The sequence below is a fragment of the Oreochromis aureus genome, linkage group 16 (assembly GCF_013358895.1).
Source record: "Oreochromis aureus strain Israel breed Guangdong linkage group 16, ZZ_aureus, whole genome shotgun sequence".
In the NCBI taxonomy this organism is placed as follows: domain Eukaryota; kingdom Metazoa; phylum Chordata; class Actinopteri; order Cichliformes; family Cichlidae; genus Oreochromis; species Oreochromis aureus.
The window spans coordinates 18371240-18392725 of NC_052957.1; the positions used below are offsets into that span (position 1 = coordinate 18371240).

The 21486-nt window shown below is 40.2% G+C and overlaps 1 protein-coding gene across 1 annotated transcript in view; it reads right to left on the bottom strand.

Annotated features, from left to right (window-relative positions):
* Nucleotides 1–16656, bottom strand: part of tbl1x (transducin beta like 1 X-linked) — a 20264-nt gene extending 3608 nt beyond the window's left edge. The window contains exons 1-10 of the mRNA XM_031738586.2: nt 16275–16656; nt 3226–3330; nt 2660–2805; nt 2136–2355; nt 1470–1602; nt 1170–1305; nt 1003–1066; nt 750–847; nt 251–311; nt 14–135 (exon numbers count right to left, since the gene is read on the bottom strand). Of these exons, the coding sequence (XP_031594446.1) occupies nt 14–135; nt 251–311; nt 750–847; nt 1003–1066; nt 1170–1305; nt 1470–1602; nt 2136–2355; nt 2660–2805; nt 3226–3283 (1038 nt within the window). The 5' untranslated portion in view covers nt 3284–3330; nt 16275–16656. The remainder of the gene's footprint in view (nt 1–13; nt 136–250; nt 312–749; nt 848–1002; nt 1067–1169; nt 1306–1469; nt 1603–2135; nt 2356–2659; nt 2806–3225; nt 3331–16274) is intronic.
* Between the last annotated feature and the right edge of the window lie 4830 nt (nt 16657–21486).

Here is a 21486-nt window from a genome sequence, read left to right on the forward strand (position 1 = left end):
AAAAGCTGCTCACCGTGTGGCCCTGGAAAGTCTTGAGGGGGCGGTCGCTGCCAAGTCGACATACGTGGATGCACATGTCTGTGCTGCAAGAGGCAAACGTGGTGTTGTTCTGCCAGTCAACATCCAGTGCTGGGGCTGTGCACAAATCCATACTCATTAGGGTTGCACGATCGCAGCAGAGCAGCAGTCACTTTGTATCATATTCATTTTCTACAACAGTCATTTATCTGGATACGTGAATTCGCTTTACCTGAGTGGAAGGGGAACTGCTGTTTGGCTTCTCCTGTGTGCGCGTCCCAAATGATTGTCGTCTGGAAAAGTTACAATTGCATTTCAAAACACAAGCTCAACGTTTCTGCACAAATGTGCATGCCTCATCTGTCGTTCGATGGTCCATAAACCTATCTGCAGTTAATGTCACTGACTGTTTTTATTTGCTTAACCTTTCTTGGTAAAGTTTTACTCCATTCCATTTGATTAAATGTCTGTTGTGCTACAAAAAGACAAATTAATAAACCTTAAAGACAGATAAGAAAATTTAATGTGTGAGCCAAAAGTTTCAGGTTTCTTTCCCTGTTTTTATTTGGTTTTATCCTATTAAGAATTTTAGGTTATGGATATGAGAAAATGTCTTTGTCTGATGAGCAAAAAAAGGCTGGTTTGAAACAGAAAAAGCAAACAAAACCCCCCAAAACATAAGGATATTATTAGTGAAAGACAAATCCACGCCTGGGGATCTTTAGGAGTACCTTATCTACGCCAGCGCTGAGAATACAGTTCCCCTTCTTGTTCCACTTGAGTGCAAATATGGGCCCTTTGTGCTGACCCAAGGTGCTTGCCAGATTTCCTAATGGATAAGAGTAATATCAGTTTCTCTTAGAAAAGATCCCTCACAAAATTGTCACGAAGTTGCATTTTTCACATCAACAATGCCAAAAAAAAAAAAAAAAAAAATCTAATGGAAAAAGAAACAACAGTGTGTGACAATGATGGAGGACATACCATCCTTTGTCCATATCCTGGCAAATCCATCATACGAGCCTGTTGCCAGGAGAGTCCCATCGCTCTGTTGGATGACAAGAGCACAGAACTGTTACCTGACTGCACTGCCCGTTTACCAGATGGTAAAGGTACGAGAGGAAAGATGTGATGGATGATCTGAAACCTACATTCCAGTCTAGGGAGGTGACGTCTTTGTTGCTGGGGACATCCTGGCCACCTTCTCGGATACAGTGGCGCAGCACCAGCTGGGTGGAGTTATTATTCTCGTTCAGGTTCCAGATCCTGGCAGTGGAGTCCCCCGAACTGAGCATAACAGGAGGCGGTCAAATGATTGTGGGAATACAACCTATCAGGAGTGTCTTTTTATAAAGCTAGATGTCTTACTATGCACACCACAGCATAAATACAATACAGTACGATTCATCCAGGATGAATTAAGATGTGTTTCAGTGCAGACAGAGACTGACCCTGAGGCCAACAGATCGCTGACAGGGTTCCAGGCGCAGATGAAAACTTCAGACTCGTGGCCTCGGAGTACTGTAGCTTTACTGGCTGGTATCTCAACATCCACATCTATCTCCATAGGCTCACTGTGGTTATCTAAGGAGTGGACAGATACATATTTTATGTACGTTAACATACACGCAAAACATAGATTTGCCTACAATTCTAATTCAGTATTTTCTTTAGACAATTGTCAAAGGAGGTGAATATGTTACCTTTCAAGCAACAGGGGGCCAACAAAGAAAATCAGTAATCTATTCAAAAAAGTCAACTAAAGTATATATTGATGTGCTTCAATTACTATGACATCTCTAGATTTAAAAGCAACTCTCAAGCTGTCATATTCCAGTAAGAAAACTCGGACCTATGCATCATATATTACTTCAAACGTGTTGTGCAATGGAAAATGACTATCACTGCTACAGACATAACTGAATATATAGTAAGTGACTGTGAGCTTGACACATATCTGTAACAAAATGAGGTCACATTAACAGACCTCAGAAATGTATTACATGAGTCACCATTTCTGTCATGACTCAGATATTTGGGTTAAAGTTAAGAGACAAAATGTGGTGACTGTAAGCTCTACCTACAGCTGCAACCAACGATATTAATGTTCAACTTACTCATGTTGTGAGTACCATTCTCCTCGCCATTGACAGTGGCTTCTCCATTCTTTGGCGCATTGGACTGGATTCCAGAGGTTGAAGCTGTTATGGTACAAGTGGCCTGCTGCTGGGCTAGTTTGTCGCGGAAGGCCTGCTGCCGCGTCTGCACCACATCTGGCATCACCGCGTCAATGAGCGACAGTGACTCAATCGGTCGACCGTCAAAGACCGTGCCGTCCTGTCATCACAAGAGGAGGTAAGAACGCATCATGGAGGGGTGTGTTTTTTAATTAGTGACTCGTCTAGGGTTGCGTTTCCCTGATAATCGTCAATTACGAAGGTGAAGAGTGCTTACTAATTGGCAGCCTAATACAAACACACCTCAGGGTTTCTTCCAGTACAAGACAACGTAAATGTGGGGGGGGACCAAAAGCACTTGCAGTTACCCTAGCGAGTCGGCATCGAGATCAAAGTCTGTCTTTGTATCATTAAGCAACAGAAGACATCTGTGGGAGTCAGTAACAGCAGGTCCCAGCCCTCACCTCATTAATGCTGATTTCTGCCTCCACATACTGGAGTCCTTTCTGCAGGATAGAGATGAGAGCAGCAGGGGGCACTAGTGTTCCATTGATGTTGGATTGGCTGATGTGGCTCTCAATGCCAAAGGTGAATGCTGAGTGGGAGAAACCTGAAAACAAAACACCATTCACATTCATTAACAGCAGAGTGCCAAGCACAAGATGTGCACAAACACAACACAAATATTCAAAGAAAAGTCTTGTCTGATCCAATCAAAGCTAACAGTAATTGAATACAACAACAAAATGGAATAACAAGCATGACATTTGAGAGTACAATAAGGCATGCCAATTTTCAGTGTTGACCTCTCAGAGCTGCTAGTAGCTTGTACACTGCCAGATGGCTTCAGACAGTCTCAATAAACAGTAATAAAAGACAACAGCTAGGGTTTCGGGACTGATCCAGATCCTATAAATTCAGATCCCTAAGTATAATAGCATGCTGACATATCCAGAGCAATGCAACACTGTGTTTTCACATGGTGCTTACATCCTAAATTTTAAAAAAAGAAAAGAAAAAAAAAAAAAACCTGATTCTTGGAGATATCTGTAGACCAAGAAGTTCACTTCGTCGCTGGTAATACTCATCTTAGCCCAGTAAAAGGAGGAGGTATGTTGGAAGGCTGAGCTCACTCCTGAAAAGAGATCAAAATTGGGAGCTGAGATTAATATTTAGGCCTGTGCTCTGGCATGTGACATTTACAAATCTGTAGTTTTATTGACCCGAATGGCATTTGGCATCTCCTACTGGTAAAAATAGTTACACAATGTGTCCCAATCTTTGCATAGTGATGCAGCTATGCGCAGACAAACAAACACACGCACGGGAAAGCCCTCACTTCCACTTCCTGTTAGTTCATTCACACTCTGGTCTTAACCACTACTGCATGACTCGATCCTCTGATGTTGTTAAGGGCTGAATTTGTTCCTCCCAAAAATCTACCTACAGAACAAAAAGCAACTAGATGGAATAAGCTTTAATTTTAGGATATTAAGCATCTAGTGACTTACAATAAATCATAGCAGCCCACCTAACCTTCCAGTTTAAAAAATACAAGTATTTAACAGTACTTACATTAACAATTAAATCAAAATGAAGGAGTAACATTGTTAATTTAACAGTTTTTTGTCCTCAGGCTGATGAACATTGCTGTACTGTTCATAATCTCCCACATGCTTTACAAGAACAGAGTAAATGAAGCTGGAAAAAAAAAAAACCTTGTATATACACCCACAGAAACAATGTAAACACACACAAATTTATAGTAAATACCACAAGATCGAAAATGTCAAAGCAGCAGACAACAAAGCAAAGGAACCAAATTAAACCTGAGAATGCGCAAAGACACACATCTAACCATTTCCTGCTCTCCCAATGAGAGGTAAACAGACAGACATTTCGCCATAAAGAGACATAAAGGGATGCTGTCAGCTATGAAGACTGCATGGCTGTCCAACTTTCATTCCATACACTATCCAGGCCCACTCAAGATTCCCTTTGGTAGCATAGCAACAAGAGAGATCGAGCAAAATAGACAGAGCGGTGTTGTCCCAATTACCAGTGGGCATAAAGCCAGAGGGCTTGAACATTTTACTCAACATGAATTATTCACTCTTTCACCTTGGTATATTCTTTCAAATTGGGTCTACCTTTGTTGTAGCCCCATAGAGATGCTGAAGACTGGAATAATAGCTACCTCTAACTGGTGCAGCAAGCTTCTTTTATATTTTTGAAGATAAAAGACTATGGCATTATACTTGGAGCAAAGACGCTTGCAACTGCAAAACATACAACTGAATGTCAGAACCATTACATGGATAGCAGTTTTATTCCCATTCCATTGATTGCTGAAGCATATGATAATGACAGACGTATTTCACTCAAGGTAAGAGTTCTTTTGCCCTGTTCTTCCAAAGACAATACAATGCTAAGGTTGTCCACCTTCATCGCTGTACCCAGTTCTGGCCACAGCCCTCATGTTTCCCCTTTAGCTAATTAGCTTACATATGGGACTAAGATAGACTAGCCACATCAAAGCGTTCAGCCACTGCTCCCAGGGCCACGATAGCTACATACCAAACAACTGGAAACATTATTAAATGGTAGCCTAGAGAGAGAGACACTGGTCTCATCAGCAGCACCAATAAAGCCTCTATCAGATGGGCACATAATGCAGCCGTCCATTACACAACACGCTGGGCATTCAAGACTCCTTTGACTAAACACTGGGCCTAGCCAGAGAAGATGTCAACCTCTGCAAAGATCCTGCAAAGGTTTATCAGTTCAGATGAACTCAGATAAACAAAGAAAAAACACGAGACATCCAAACTGATCATACGCTTACAGGATCGTAGGATTTGTAGGACTTATTAGAGGGCTGTCTAACGTGCTTAGCAACATGAAAATAAAATCAAACACATTGGTGACCGTAAACCACATGGCTTAGTTTGAAACAGAAATCTGATTCATGTCACTTATTGCACAGGTAAGAGAAAAATACTCAACAATGAAACACATAATCCTACTTTGTGAAATGCTTTCAGTCTCAGCTGGCAGATTTGATTAATGTCCTGTCTATCAACGGAAACAAAGCAGCAAATTGCACTCCAGCAAAACCATTCTTCATGTGACAAATACACATACGAGAAATCGGATGACGCATCTGAAATACAAATCAGCGTGTGAGCAACAGTTACAGAAGTACCGATCTGTTTTCTATATTAAGCCACCATTATCATCTTAAGAGTTTCCTGTTTTCACTTTGTCTTAGAGACGGTATTAAAATAGACTAAAAAATAAAACCACATCACAACGAACATGCATGCATGGTCATATTGACACCATTTACAGGTGGAAGAAAAATATAGCTCTACAATCGCGTCAACTCTGTCAAATGGAAAACATGTAACTGCAAAGCAAAAAAAAAAAGGAAATTGCTAGAATTGACAAAAATCACCTAATGGGTCAATTATGAGAATCCCTGCTGAGGACATCAGGCTCGCTGCAGCCACTCTCACTATATTGCCTCTAAGACGACCCCCTCATAATCCACCTTTAACCATCACACTAAACCAAACAAAGCCTGCTTAATGCCTCCTTTGTGTTCACATAGCATGTTACTGTTTCTGAATTCATGATATGTTAATGTGACGCGATGTGCTAATGTGAATTCATGTGTGTTACAGAGGCCAGCACGCTATGACACAGACCTCAATTCAGCTCTGATTTCTGCTCAATTTATGGTCCTGCGTGGATGTCGAGTGGTATAGCTCTACGGCTACACAGAGAACACAATTACTGGATTGAAACCAACGCAGATGCTTCAGAAAGCCAACAGTATGTTGCCTGACTGATGACATTACAAGATTACAGCAGGTTTAAAGCCAACTGGTTGAAAAGCTGATTAAAACAGGAAAGGAAACAACCCTGAGTGTGCACCACGAAGAAGAAGAATCACAAAATTACAAATGAATAAATAAATAAGAAGCACACATTAAAAACATCAACAATGGTTGCAGAGAACAGTCTATACGTGTAAATTATGAATTGTGTCTTCTCTGCAACAGAGTAAAAGCCAGAGAACCAACAAGAGCCAAAACTGAACAAAGTAGCACACATTACTGGCTGTTCCACATATTTGACAGTGTCCCCAAGTGGCACAGTGACAACATGTAGACATGGGTCTGGTTAGCTCTGTGCAGCAACAGCACAACACTAAAGCAATATTGTGCCAGGACTGTTCCTCTGCTGCTGGCTAAAAAAACGCAACAACAATGCCCAGCAATGCTGTGGCTGAATGCTTCGAGATATTTTCAGTGTTGAAATAGACAACTTAGACTTTTGCCAGTATGTTACTTTCACTGCACAGTTGATTTATTTAACAGGTACTACAACTTTAGATTTGATCTTATCATAGCATATAATGTGAATGTAGAAATAGCAGGTACTAGCTGATACTCAAAGACTCAGAAGAAATATGAAACTGGATCTCAGATATAAGGACAGATGTCTCTTTTCTTTTCCTTTTTATTCTTTTTGCAGAAAGACCAAGGATAGTCAGCACCTAACACTTCCCTCTACTGACGTTCTGTTGATAAATTGGTACATTCTTAAGAAACAGACATGACTAACATACGATGCAATTCACAGAAGGTGGTAGTGTTGGGGGAGGGGGAACTCAAATTGTCATGCTATGCTGTTACAGCGTTTTACCAACTTCCTTGTTTTGAGCTTCACATTTTAAACTGTGACCACAGAGGGATATCGGATGAAAGACTGGAGAGTTGTATGAAAGCTGGTCAAATCTTAATTTGTATGAAGTCAAATTTCAAATTAATTGAGACTTTTTTTTGGAAAAGGGGTGGTTATCAAGCTCGGAAACCTGCTTCAATACATAAACCAAAAGAGTTTTAAATATCAAGCTGCTCTAAACTGTGCAAAAACAGATCAACAACAAAATATTGATATTTCCCATAAGGAAAATGAAAGGGTTACATATATGAAACAGTTTAAATGCAACTATTTGAGCATTTAAAACAGCATGTATTGATTAAAAGAAATGTGCATAGATAAAAAAACAAAAACAAAAAACATTTCACAGCAAATCAAATAATGCCTTGTGCAGAAAACTTAACAGATCTTTTCCTGTGAAAACCTCACTAAAAATCAAATCAAATGCTTTCTGAACATCAACATTTGGCTGTAAAAAAAAATAATAATGATACAGCAAAGAAAAACACATTGAGGCATCTCCTACACATGCAGGCTTGAATAGAACGATGTTAAAAAAAATCCCCTGCATACCACGGACCCCATTTTCTCCTGAACAGTCAACTCCTGACAGATGTGCAAACAAGACCTGGAAACAGCAGCCATTTTCTCTTGAACTGCTCTGCTGAGTAAAACCCGCCTTTGAAGCTTCTGGTTTGGGCTGCAGTCTGGGGGGATGATTGGGGGGGGGGCGCAAAGGGGACGGTGGAGGGGTGCATTGTGATAATGATCCCCACACAGGTAATCACAACAACAACCATTTGTGCATTGTCCTTTGCCTTTCTCAGTGAGTCACTAAATGACAGTCAATGTAGGTCGGCAAATGATGGGGGATGGTAGCCTTCGGTCTCTAGGGGAAACACTTCTCCCATGCTTGCTATGGGTGGAAACACTTAATGTTTACCAGGGGTGGCCAGCCAAGTGCAAAGGAAGTCTGCAGGTTTTTCATTCCAACCAGTGACTACACCCACACATTACCACACCTTTGGATGAGTGCATCTCACACGTGAAATTACCTGTTACAGTAATGAGTTGGAAAAAAAACACATTCTATAGGGTCTCCAAGGCACGTGGTTGGCCATGCATGGAACTACAAGGCCTGGACTACTAGATCTTTCAGCATGATGACTCATGAGGCTGAAGCGGCTGGAAGAGTTGTGTGACCACTGCAGCTTCTGTCTGCCCTTTTTTTTTGTTGTTTTTTGCTTTCTTTTTTCCTTTTTGAGGTCTACATGCAAGCATGACTGCATAGGTTGTATACCCATACACCTTCACTCTGTGTAACCAAATACCTTTGCAAATGGACACAAACATGATACCATGAATCCCACATAACACATTAATGAGGGCATTCAGTGCCACTAGAGCTTCATCAAACATGCTCAATCCTATGATCCTCACACAAATTACAGGTCAAATTTGTACTCCTTATTAGACACGGCAATATGAGTGAATTTTCACTCGCAAGAGAGACACTGGAAAACAAGGTTTCTCCCTGGGAAATGATTGGAAAATGGCAACAGACTGTAAGAATCACTGATGGAGCCACCATAATTGTTTCCATTCAGGACCCAAGATCCACCCTCATGCAAAACTTGTCAACATCAAATAAAAATGTCATCTCTCACTTGCATACTGGTGACATTTAGTTTTCTCAGTTGAAACCAAACTAGTATTATAGTGTTCAAAGAAGGGGATTCCCAGGTGTCTTCTCTATTAGAGCAGACCCTACATTTGCAACCATAAGAGAACAAAACTTCAATTATTTTAACAAACAGAGCATATGACTCAAAAGAAGATGAATCTGTATTTACATCATCAAAGAGTACTCTCTAAAACTGCTTTCATTTTGTAACAGAAGAGGGCTAAAATGACTGATTATTTCTAGTAAAAACATCTAAATGAGATCATCCATCCATCTCTCTCACACGTTACAAAATTAGTGCAGCATCTTTATGCCTTAAAAATCAAAAGTGCTACATTACTCTAATCATTCTTGACAGCTTTTTATCCGCTACATGAAACAACCTGCCCACACCTAGGCACATTCTTGCCTAAATGATTTTGGTCATTTTGGCAGATGACAGATTCATCATTTTGTCACGCAAGTACAACAAATTATTGCATATATTAAATTGTTACCATATTGGATTAGTGTAAAAGCAGACAGCATGGGACTGGAAATAAATCTGATTACTGACAAGCTACACTGAAGACACAATAACCAGGTTACTGGTAAGCTATTAATTTGGCGTCTCCAGATAAGCTTCTTTCATACATACATTCATACAAGCACATCAGGAACTAGTCACTGTGGGGCATGCCTGTGTATATGGCTTTGTGGGGGTGGGTGGCGGATAAGTACATTGTGTGGAGGAGATTCTGGGACACAAAGCTTTTTTTTTTTTTCCTTCATGCTGAAGGCAGCACACAAACAACATAAAAATCCACCTTTCCCATTGCTCAGTTAGAACGTCACAAATTTATGTGGTTTTACATCTAGGCCAGTGCATACTAAGCGAAGCGGAGAGTGAATTATCTGCACGTCTGATAATAAACGCCTAAATGAATAATGAATAGAGCATTTGGAAGTGTTTTGGCTGTGTTGACATTACGCAAATGCGGCCATTGTCTACACCACTGACAGGAACTGAAAGTATTACATCTCTATGGGAGTGTACAGTATGTCTTAACAAGCTTTTGCATAAACACTATTTCACTACGCGAAAAAAAAGTAACCATTATAGTGTTTGTGTATTTATTCAATAGTAATGAAGAATCCTTAACAAGTTCGTAGTCATTTCAGAGGCCTCTGCAAGGCATTTCTTTTTCTTCGTCAAAATGAGGATAGCACAAATGAGCTGTAAACACCGAGACACACCAGTGTGGGCAATACAAGTGTTGCTATGGTGACCAAAGGCTCTTGCTTCTCTGTCAACAGCTGCTCATGCCACCCTAAATACCCCCACTCTCCTTGAGCTTTCCTTCCATCTGACATCAGGGTCAAGCAAACAAGGCAGACAAGCGTGCTGAAAAACTGATCTTCATTCTAAGCCATCTCACGGCTGCTTCTTTAGCCAGCATTTACACTGTGTAACACTAACACACCAAAGATTTCCCTTTGTCTGTGTCCTCCACACAGCATCTTCCATGCTGAACAACTGACTGCACACGAGCAATAAAAGTTTGGGACATTTTAGGGTTTCCTCTTGCAACCGCATGAGTATATGGGTCATGAAAATACACACAATTATAGACAATCACAGAATACTACTACCACATTTTACAGAAGTACATTCATTTTTGCTTCTTGGCCAAAACTATGAAAATGTGTTATTGCGATATCCTGTTGCAATTTTAAGGATAAACGAAGAAAACAAAAAACAAAACACTGTTATTGCTGTGTAATAAAAACTGATCTTAAATACTGCTGCATATACATCCAGCTGCTGCATGATGCACTTAGCCTCACCTCAGCTCTATTCTCTGTTTTTTTGAATGCCTTTATTAAAGCTTTCACTCTGTGTGCATTTAAATGTCAGAGTTGCATGCATTAACTTTCTGCCTTCTACCATCTGTAGTTTTTGCTTCTTTGTTTCTCTACATGTCCTCTCTCATTGTGTCTTTCTGCAGGTATCTCTGGACTCAGAGCTGCACGCTCCTGGTCTTCAGATACAAGCCTTCTGAGCTCAGCGTTTGTTGTTTCCCTGTGGTCTTCTTTTCTATCTTTGCTTTCACTTCTAGTGTCAAGCTCGATGCTCGCCTTCTCTTTTGAAAGGAACCTTTTTTCCCCCTCCATCCCCGCTGTTACCACATGCTTGCTCAAAGAGAATCATTGGGTTTCTCTCTATGATATTGTAATGCCATAAAAATGGCACTGGTGTGATGCTTGAGCCATACTGCCTGCCTTAATCTCTGCATACAGCTACCTCACTGAACAGCTGTTGTCTACAAAGACAGTGCTGCTGTTGCAGCGCCACTATTGCCAGCCCACAGAGAGAGCAAGAGAGAGGCTACCAAAAAATTACTACCTTTCACCTTAATGCAGGCTTTCCAACATTGTGGTACACGGCTGACAGCCCACCTGGCCCAAGCACCTACATACCACCTCCACAAATAAAATGGAAATCACTTATTATGAAGTGGATGTTGGCTAGTTGAATGAACTAACCTACATGAGGCTGTCAACAAGTAGTCTAAATTGGATTATATAATCAATAAAATCTAACTGTAAAATCATAAAATACATACAAATAAAAATTATTCTTTGGAAAAACAAACACTGTTGTGCCATTTGTCTTATCTTGCAAGCTACACAGAATACAATGCAGAGTTTCTACCAGTAAAGTTGTTATACCCAGCAGCTGGGAACAGGACAGTTAATGTAGAAATATTTACCCACAACGTTGCACAGTGGCAGAGTGGGAACAGCAGAGCTGCTTCAGACTTCAGACACACAGCTGCCGGTGCAAGGAAATACAGGGAGCGAACAATTAAGCCTACCACAATAAGGTAAACAATGTGTTAAGTCACAACATTTTCCTGATTATTTTCATTTAGTTTTTCAAACTTCTTTATAGCTCTTCTAACTACTTCAGGCTAAATTCAGTCAACAGGATCCTTACATTTTGCACTACACCAGCAGACAACCTAAAAGCATGGACAGAAGTTACAGCTTGTCACTTTCAGTAACTGAAAATGAAATGTAAGTCCAGGGTTTGACAAGAGTGAATAATTCAGTAACAACCGTGTGGTTTTTGATGGCAGGGAGTTCACAGCTGAGCTCAAGTGTGATTTGCACTCAAATCAATCTAAAAATAAACAACTTTAAATAAAATAACTATGTAAGACATGATGTCTCATTGTAGTGGTATGCCTGCTTGCAGACATGCTGCAGATACGTCTAATATGCAATAACGGTTTGAACCTGAGTGGATTTTGGTAAAGGAATAATGAAATGTCTTTTTTGGCCAATTCTAACAGCCCTAACATCATCCAGTCCTTCTGAGAACTGTGGAATTTCAGTGTTACTGACATAACCCAAGCATGCATACATATACTGCAGGGTTTCCACCAGCATACTGCAAACGCAGAAGCCCAAGCAACTGCAAAGTTTGAATTACAGCCTTTCAAGTGACTGGAATTATAAAGAGATTTTAAAAAACAAAAACAAAAAACATATAGATGTTGATTTTTGAAATAAATAAAATATAATTCAGAAACGCCTGTGAATCCATCATAACCAGAGGATTCTCTCACATGTCAAGAGGTAAATTGCAATATTCAATTAATATTTAAGCCCAGTCTCCAAAAGGTGCAAGGAGTGGCTAAGATGATGATGACATACTTTGCATGCATAACTACACTGATTGCTACACAAAAGGTAAGATAAGCTTACGTGGCTGACTTGGGATGAAGATTAAGACACAATATGACCTTCAGTGAAGAACTTTCCCACTCTGGCAAGAATGTGCTTGCACAACTTCCTGAAAAGTCATCCACCAACTATTTCTTCATTCATCCTTCTAAGATGTTACAAAAAAACAAGAAAATAAAATCAAGCAAGTCACACTTAAGAAATGTGATCATCTGCCTACACTTGAAAAGCGCTAAACATTAATACTTAAATGTTTAACAGATGCCTAAAGGGATGTGTACTTGCTCTACTTGTATTCTAAGTAGGGACAGAGGGAAGGCACCATAGGCCGTAGCTCACACAATGATAAACAGCACCACCCTAACACCAAATGATATCCAAATAAATAACTACAGCCTTCAACTAGTCAGTACTTGTATGGCAGTTATTTTAGAGTAACCACCAGTGCGCCAGTTGGCTGGTCACTGCATGTCTCTTTTGAAGGGAGAGAATGGCCCACCTTCCCCCATGGTCTATCATAAATAAATACTGCTACAGAAATATTTGGACAGCCCAGTGAAGAGATTTGCAGCACCACAAGGCTGACACACAGGACTTCCTTGCCCTACTTATGAAGAGGGAATACATTTCTGTTTTTAATACAGTCTCATTGCACTGTGGATCTGATGTTTTCTTATAGTAGTTAGATATAGAAAGTAAAAAAAAATAAATAAAGACAAGCCATTATATAATTGAACTATTATATTTCATAGACTGCAGGCCATGAGGTGTTTTTTTTCTTTTAAACACAAGACCAGGTATTGCATGGAAGCTAAAGAGAACACCTTTCATCTCAAATCCTGTCACGAAGCAGGCTAACAATGTTATTTGGCTATGCCCCCTGAGGATTCAGTACAAATGGTAATTGTGTACATTTACTGAAACGGCAAATAAAAAGACAGTTTAATTCCTTCTTTTCTTAGTGGATTTAAGTGTATAAAGTATGAGTAATGATACAGAGTATTAATTCTAATGCTGAGGTAAACATTAGAGATTAACAGGCAAAACATTGAAACTAAATCCTGGTGTTCTTTTACCAGGTGGCACTGAAGCTGTTTTTGTAACTACTGTAATTAGAGTTCAACACAACTCGTACAACAAAGGACGCATTTTCACCGCACAGTCCGCAGTCTAGATTAGGTTATGGAGAAATTATTTTACATAGCGTGAATGTTCTTATTAAATTTGGCTGAAGTAGCATTTTAATTCAGTCTCAATAAACTCACGGACAATCTCAGCAACAGCTTGCAAGTTTATTTACTTGAAGTCCAGCATCTGGGGTGTTCTGAATTCACTTTGTTGCTATTGCTCATCTCTCTTCCTGCACTGACTCAGTGACCCCAATTCTAGAGCAGTAAATCACATTAAACTGCAGCAAGACTTGAATCTCCTACATGTTCGCTGTTGTTGCAATGTTGCCTGCCCTTTACTTTATATTGAGTCATCACAGTTGTCTTCTGCATTCCCACCAACTACTGGACTGAAATGAAGCAGCTGGTTGCAAAAACTGTTTAAGACACTTGTCACACCAGATCTTTAGAAGAAAATACACCACAGGAAAGTCCATTTAAACAGCTCAATCTAAAAGAATATCCTGCATGAATGCTGTGCTGCATCATTTTCCCGGTGAAAAACTACACACCGGTCATACATGAGACCTTTTCTTTTTCCCTTACTCTTTGTAAGTGACCACCCCATTACATAAACAATTAATGATAATCTGGCATTACTATCCAGTGTGCACACACACCATATGTATGGTAAATTTGCAAGGTAAACTACTGAGCACATAAAATAAACTATTCACAGTACAGGCTGGAAATGAGATTATAAGTGTTCGTTGTAGACGTGCCCCTCCTTATAAATTAGGTCATCAACGAGGATTGTGAAGCTGCTAAACTGTAGCCTCAAAAAAAGTCTAGTCTTGTCAAAAAAAGAAAGAAGACGAAAAAAAAAAGACTTCTTCATGTGAACTGTGCCTCGAATTTCACAGTACCTTGGAAAAACCATAGAAATGGAAACTGCTAGAAAAGGAAGGAAAGCATTTTAAAGGACCTGGGTGTTCAGCAAATTCAAATTCAGAAAAAATGTCTCCACGTAAAAGTAGACAGTCCTGCTGCTATAAATAAAAAAAGAAAATCTGCACAAACTCCTTGGTTTGAAGGAAAAAAAAAAAAAAAAAATCACTGGATGACACTAATACCAACTGTGAAGTATGGTGGAGGTAGTATTATGGATTGGGACTGTATTGTTACTTCAGAGGCCACGATTAAGGCCCAACTGTGACATTTACTCTTACTGCTAGCAGTTCAAAAAGTGATAAACAAAACTGAGTTAAGCTTATTGGTTTAGCCTTCCATAATAGTTCTAGTTTCTCATGTGGCCCCTTGGGAAAATTAATTGGCCACCCCCGCCTTACAGTGCTCGAAGACACAATGAAACTGACACAGTAATAAGAAAATTTACAAGAGAATGGCATGATTGAGATCAATGACCTCAAGCTTAGGTGAGGTTGGGTGATGACACAAGATAATCACCCAAAGCCAAAAAAAAAAAAAAAAAAAAAAAAAAAACGGAAGAAAATTCCTGTTGTAGGGTGGCTGTGTTGGAGTCCTGCCCTAAAGGGAACTGACATGCTGTGGCATGGCTGTTCAGCAAAAAAAATCCCAGAAAATATGTAACTCGTATTGTAATCAAATAACATTCAAATACAGCCACTAGGTCAACAAGAAATGGGAGCATCACATTGACATTACTTATGTGGGCCACTGATGTAGAATCAGGTTACAAGAGAATTTAAATAGCAGGGGTTTTAGCCAGTCCTGGCATCTGAATCTTTTTTATATCTTGCTTTAATAGCAACAATAACATTTTTTTTCTCTTCTGGGTGAACCGGTACAAAAGCATGACTGGTCCACATGTAGTTTAGGCATAGAGCCTATCCTCTTAATTAAAAGAATTCAATGTCTATCCTTGTTTTTAATTATCTTGGATATATTAAACTGGGAGAAGGCCAAAACTTGGAATAACCTGGATTAAGATACACTTTGATTCTCTTAAGACAGACAAGACTGTTGAAGCTGTATCCCATCATTCGAGGCACTATTTAGAGTCTTAAAAGGCAGGTCAAACCACATTTCTCAATCTCTCATTTCTCTCCAAATGTAGTCTGTGCTTGTTGAGTGTTATGTAGACATGCATTATCACAATTTATATTCCTTCCTACACAGCAGAGTTTCTCTAAAAGCGTCTGCCTGTGCTGTGCTGTATGGTAGAAGGTCATAAGCTTAACAGTAACAATTTAAAACTGGAGTTATACAAGAGCATGAACTGGCCCTTGAAACTGGTGGCACTGTCTAGTACAGTTGAATTTCTCTCCCCTCCCCCACACATGCGCTTCCTAAGTCTGCATGGCAATATAAATATGTATCATTCATGCTTTAGCTCAAACAAAATGATCTAAAGTGCAGCTTAATGTGCTTTGACTTCTGTAGCACATTTCCAAAGTAGACAAACTTATCAGTCACCACAATGGGACAACCTTGAACCTCTAAAACTTAAGTCGATTTACTAAAAGTAGTCCACAGGTCGGCTACATAAGGTTAAACATGGGTATGTTTCTTTAAGAAAAACAACAATGTAGCAGAAAAGTAGGCTGTTTGAAAAATCATGAACAAAAGAGGCTAAATTAAAAGGCGCAAACAGGAATTTCAACACACGTGTGGAGTCAATGGGTGACTAAGCTTTGTGCCGGCAAGTATCCTCCTAATCAACGCCGTAATCACCAATTTCTCAAAGTCATTATCCTCTTCGCTTTTAACCCACACAAACACACAAGCAGCCTGAATGCAGCGCTGCCCAAAGCAGTGCCACTCGACCTTTCCTTAGCTTACCTTTTATTGTGAGTGAACTCGTGGTGTCCGCCGCCACCTCTTCCTTCTTCTTCCACAAGGAGAACCTCCAACTTCAGCGAGCTAGCTACGACTTTCCTCCCATTTTGATTACCGTCACATTTCAAGTTCCGACCGCGGGTGTGTGTGTGTGTGTGTGTGTGACTCACTGCCGGCTAAATTTGCTGTGCTAACAAAGCGTGTTCACCCAGACACGCACACGCGCGCGCGCGCACGCACACACACACACGCACAACTGGCGGTAAAGTTGGAATAAACCCGAGTTTCTGTGGCTGAGGCTGCAGGCTACTCTCTGTAGAGTTTCACCCTCACCGTTCACTGAGAACAGGAGCAGAAAGAGACAGCAGCGAGCGCTAAACGGCAGAGAGAGAGAGACGTACACACAGAATAGGAGAGAGAGAGAGAGAGAGAGAGAGCGAGCGCAGGGGGGGCGGGGGTTGAAGGCTAAACTGTCTTTAATAAACCTGACTAATATAAACACGATCCATTCTGGGGTTAATAATCCAGGGACTGTTTTATCTCATTTGTATCTGATTGGCCTAATTAACCAAATCAGGAGCCAAAGTGTCAATTTGTTAACACCTTATGGAAAATATAAAGATACACGTGCTGTCTGGAACCTATGTGTGCCATTAACGCGTAACTACTGTACGCTTTGTATATTTGCACACGTGTGGATTCAGCAGACCGTCTTAAATTTAACCCCCCCCCCTCCCCAAATATAGATTAGGCGGTATAATTAATACCATTAAAACATGGCTCTCGAGCTTAAGTGCACTATGATATCTTGTTTCAGTTTAAGGACAGTGCGCTGAGACTACAGTGTAGCATGTTGTTGCCTATCTGGCCTCTCGGAGGCTCTTCCCATCCCCCCACACACCGCTATTTTTCGCCTGCCTGGTCACACAGCGGTTGATTAATTCTCCTTTCGCCTTGCTCAGTCATTCAGATTTGGAAAGTAAATAACAAGTTGACATCAGTGTGACACATTCCTTTGGTTACCGTATGTATAGCGATATTTGCGCATCACATATTCCATACAAACGCTACAACTGCTCCAGCCTCAGCCGAAATGGTGGTGTATTACGTGCTTTTAGTTGGTTGGCCTGCAAGCGTACACGTGCACTTTGATATATTGAGAGATCGATAGGTTAGAGAGAGAGGTCTGATGGCCTCATGATGCAGTTTAGTGCAAAATAACCTTTTACATATACAACAGTGATAAAAAATAAATAAATAAAATAAAAATAAGACTGGCGGTGTACAAAAGTTTGGTGCAAATGACACTAATAAATATTATGTACACTATATCTCTAAGAAACAGCAACAAGAAGGTCTGATATTGAAATGCGTGTGGGGTCTTGGCAGGTGTGTTCACCTGTCACGAAGATAGGAGCTGTTGTACAGTTTCACAGAGAACAGTAGGAATGATATTCTGAAGTGTCCTTTATGGCAGCGAGGTTGAATAAGTCTGAGAGAGAATAAGCTCTGCTGCCTCTGTAGTATAGAATGGAGCGGGTGCAGTGGGGGGTCCATGATGGAGAGCAGTTTGCTGGCATCTCTGGCACTAATGCAAGCCCTCAGCAGATAACAGCAAAGTAAATGATCATACTATCACCGATCTCCATTATCACACACGCCAACATGTTAAAGGATCTTAGCTTCCTCGCAAAGTAGATTCTGCATTCATATCATGTACTTTGTTCTTTGTGCAGGAAAAAAAGCCCAATCCCCAGTAATGCTTAATTTCTACCAATGTCCCAACTTAAACAGATTAATTCAGTGAACATATTATTACATATTCCATGTCTGAAGAAGCAGCTACTTTTGGCCATTCCATTATTCACAAGGATTCACCACAGCAGGTACCTCCACATGTTTTATTTGGAAGTTTTTACACTGACCCCCCCTCCAAAGGACTTTGTATCTGCTCCCAGAATCAAACTGGTGATCACTGCACTGTGGAACCACTTACATATACAATGTCTAAAAAAGCTGTAATTACTGTGACAGATGTATGACTAAAACTAACATCCCAGCCTGGGACAATCAATCAGTCCACAGAAGACAAGGCTATGTGTGGCATCAGCTATGCCTTTAGTGCCGTAAACCTTTCTGTGTGATACCAACACAACTTACACAATACATGAGATAGCACTTATGGGCATGTCAGTTATCCATTTAATCAGGGTCATGGCTGAGGCTGCTTATTGTTTACAGACAATGTGTGCTACACATGAAAAGATATATCCACAAATTCTTTACTTCTATACTGAAGAGACCAAAACCAACAACTAGTCTGTCTCAGTGATTCTATCCTGTTTGCGCCTCAAGCCCTTTTCATTCCAGCTGTGAATACATGCTCTAAATGCAAATCCGTACAGTTTGTATGTCTTTACATGTTGTGGTTATTATTTGATTACAAAGTTATCTTTGGACCTTAAAAACATGGCGATCTTGTGAGTATTTGTGGCCCCTGGAGGATCTATGTGGGATTGACCTCAAATAAACTACACAACCCATGTTTATTGTAATGAAGGAATATGTCAGCCACTGTAATGGTTTGGCTCATTGATTTCTTATTGATTGACTAACAGTAGAGGTCTGGAGGCTTAGAATGCACAGACAGCACCAGTGGTACAAAATCATTAATGGTTTTGATGTTTTTTCTATGGAATGTGGTGACAGCGAGACGCATATACAGAGTTCCGCCAGCTCTCCATTTCCTGCATGTAATATTTAACCTTTTGTCAAATGTCAGTGCATCTTATGGTTTTGACTACCACAAGAGATTGTTGTCATGCTGTTCTTGTTTTTTCCTGTGTACTCTTTTAGAACATAATTATCACAAGAAACAGAGACGGTTACGTTTATTAATGCTCACTAGCTGTTACACTTTAAAAAAAGACAGTGATAACAAACACACACAGTTCCGGAGGACGTGTAAATGTCCGTCTGATATGCATCTTGTGGGACTATGCTGTACCAAGAGTTCCGTCTGATTAGCTGATTAGTTATTTAGAGCAATACATATCTGATACAAGCTCTCCTATCTGCTAAATAAAAAAGTCAGGGCCTTTAATACCAGTAAGTTTTTAGTAAGATTTCAGTGAGGAAGGGAGGGATGTGATTTCCAGAAAGTGAAAAATTTGAAATTTGCCCCATTCATACACTCTCCTTGGGTATATTGCATAGCAAAGGTCCCTGAGATGATGTGGTTACTTTAAGTACTGATATTATTGCTCTCTGAAAAGCCCTGCAAGGGGCACTGAAAATTATTTTCTGTGATGTGGTACGCTGTGGGAGTTGCAGTTTCACTATGGGTGATTTGCAAGGTACAAAAGTCTCATACTGACTGAACAATATTTTATTATAGAAGTGAAGTGGAAGACTGGAACTTACATGTTTAAATTCAGCATTTCTCCTTTAAAGTGGTTACGCACAATGCAATTTCAAGTGTTTATCTCACCCTATAAGGATGCTTTGAATTTGTGTCTCATAAGCAGTTCTGCAGTGTTTGCACTTAGTAATTCTTGAAGTCATGGCTTTTGTCAGATTGAAAGTCAGATATACAAAATGAGTAAATAACGGTTAAACAGTTGTAGGCCTGCGTTCGGGGAAGCCTTATTGCCTGCCAAATGAATCATGAAACTCTACAAGCAAATCAATTCAACTTTATAACATACAAGTTGACATCGAGGTGAATCACCTCAGACAACTTTCCGAAAACAGCACTTGTGACTGGGCTTTAGTATTTGACAGTACAGTGTTTCAGCGTAATGTAGTGTAGCTCTATGGAGTTTGAAAGATGCACGCTAAGCAGTAAACTAAAAGCTTTGTTTTGTAGATAACTTTTCAGTTAAACATTGCACTACAGACTCTGTTGTACTGCATCTGACCCCACCACCTGGATTTGCCATCATTCAAGAATAAGACCCTCATCTTATTCTTGCATTCCTTCACTTAATACATCTACTCCACCTCGACCCTATGGAACATTCCTCTTTTTTTCCCCCACAAACAACTATCCCTTGAGATTTTGTGCCGATCCTTAAACCAACATTGTCACACTGCTGCAAACTGCCTGAAGCTACAGTCTGATGAAGCTAGAAGGGCAAATTTCTCTGTAAATTGTAGAAAAATTCGGATGAATTTCTGTGCATATTGTAGCATGAAGGGATACAATGCCTCCATATTTGTTTTTTTGCAGCTTACTTATATAACCAAATCCTCCCTTACCCTCTTTAATTGTTTAGTAGCCTATCTCTTCCAACTTATGTGATTTCATTGTTTATTTGTTATATAAAAGCACTATTAAAAATATAAGACTCCTGTCATAAAAACAGTTCATTCTATTAAATTTTTAAACCACTGGAGCTGCTTTTGACAAGCACATCTTAGTACTTACAACTATGTTGCCTTGTGTACGTGTTCTCCTCTGTACAAATGGTCAAACACGCTTCTCAGTAGCTTCACTGCCTTTTGCCCCTTGCACCTCTTTTACATGGTTTACGGTAGGAGCGTTTCCTGCCATAGAGTTGGGGCTGACCTCCTAACAAAGAACAGGTTCAATCTGCCTCCCCTCCCCCAACGCAGGAAGCTGATGAGGGTCACATGACCTTTCTAGACAGCACTGAGGAGCAATGGTAATATGTAAGGGTGGGGGAAGGGAGCAGCTAGTCACACCAGTCTTGTGTTGTTATTAGGCTGGAGAAGTGTGGGGAAAGCCTAGTCAGTTGCAGGGGAATATCCAGTCGAGTATCTATTTCTCATCGTGCTCTGGTGTCTATTTACATACTGGATTTAGTTCCCTAAACCCTGCTGCTTTATTCACACTATAAAAGGAACACGAGCATTGGACCCAGTCTGGAAGAACAAGCTCCCTTATTTATGATTTTTATGTCTATATGTTGATGAATAGACAAACGTACAAGCTTGGGGAATTCAATAGTAGCAAAACAAAAGAAAACAAACAACAAAAAAAACCTTGTGTATGTGAATACACTGTAATACACCTCCTCCTCCTCCTCCACTATCTCCCTCCCCTCCCCCAACCATCCACACCAGCTAGAGAGAAGGCTTTTTGTGGTGCACTGTTATGTCATAACCTACAGACCTATTTTTCAGACAAAGCAAAACAGACTGCGGGAACAAACATCTCTATTTGCAGCTGAAACACTTTGGTTTCACTTAA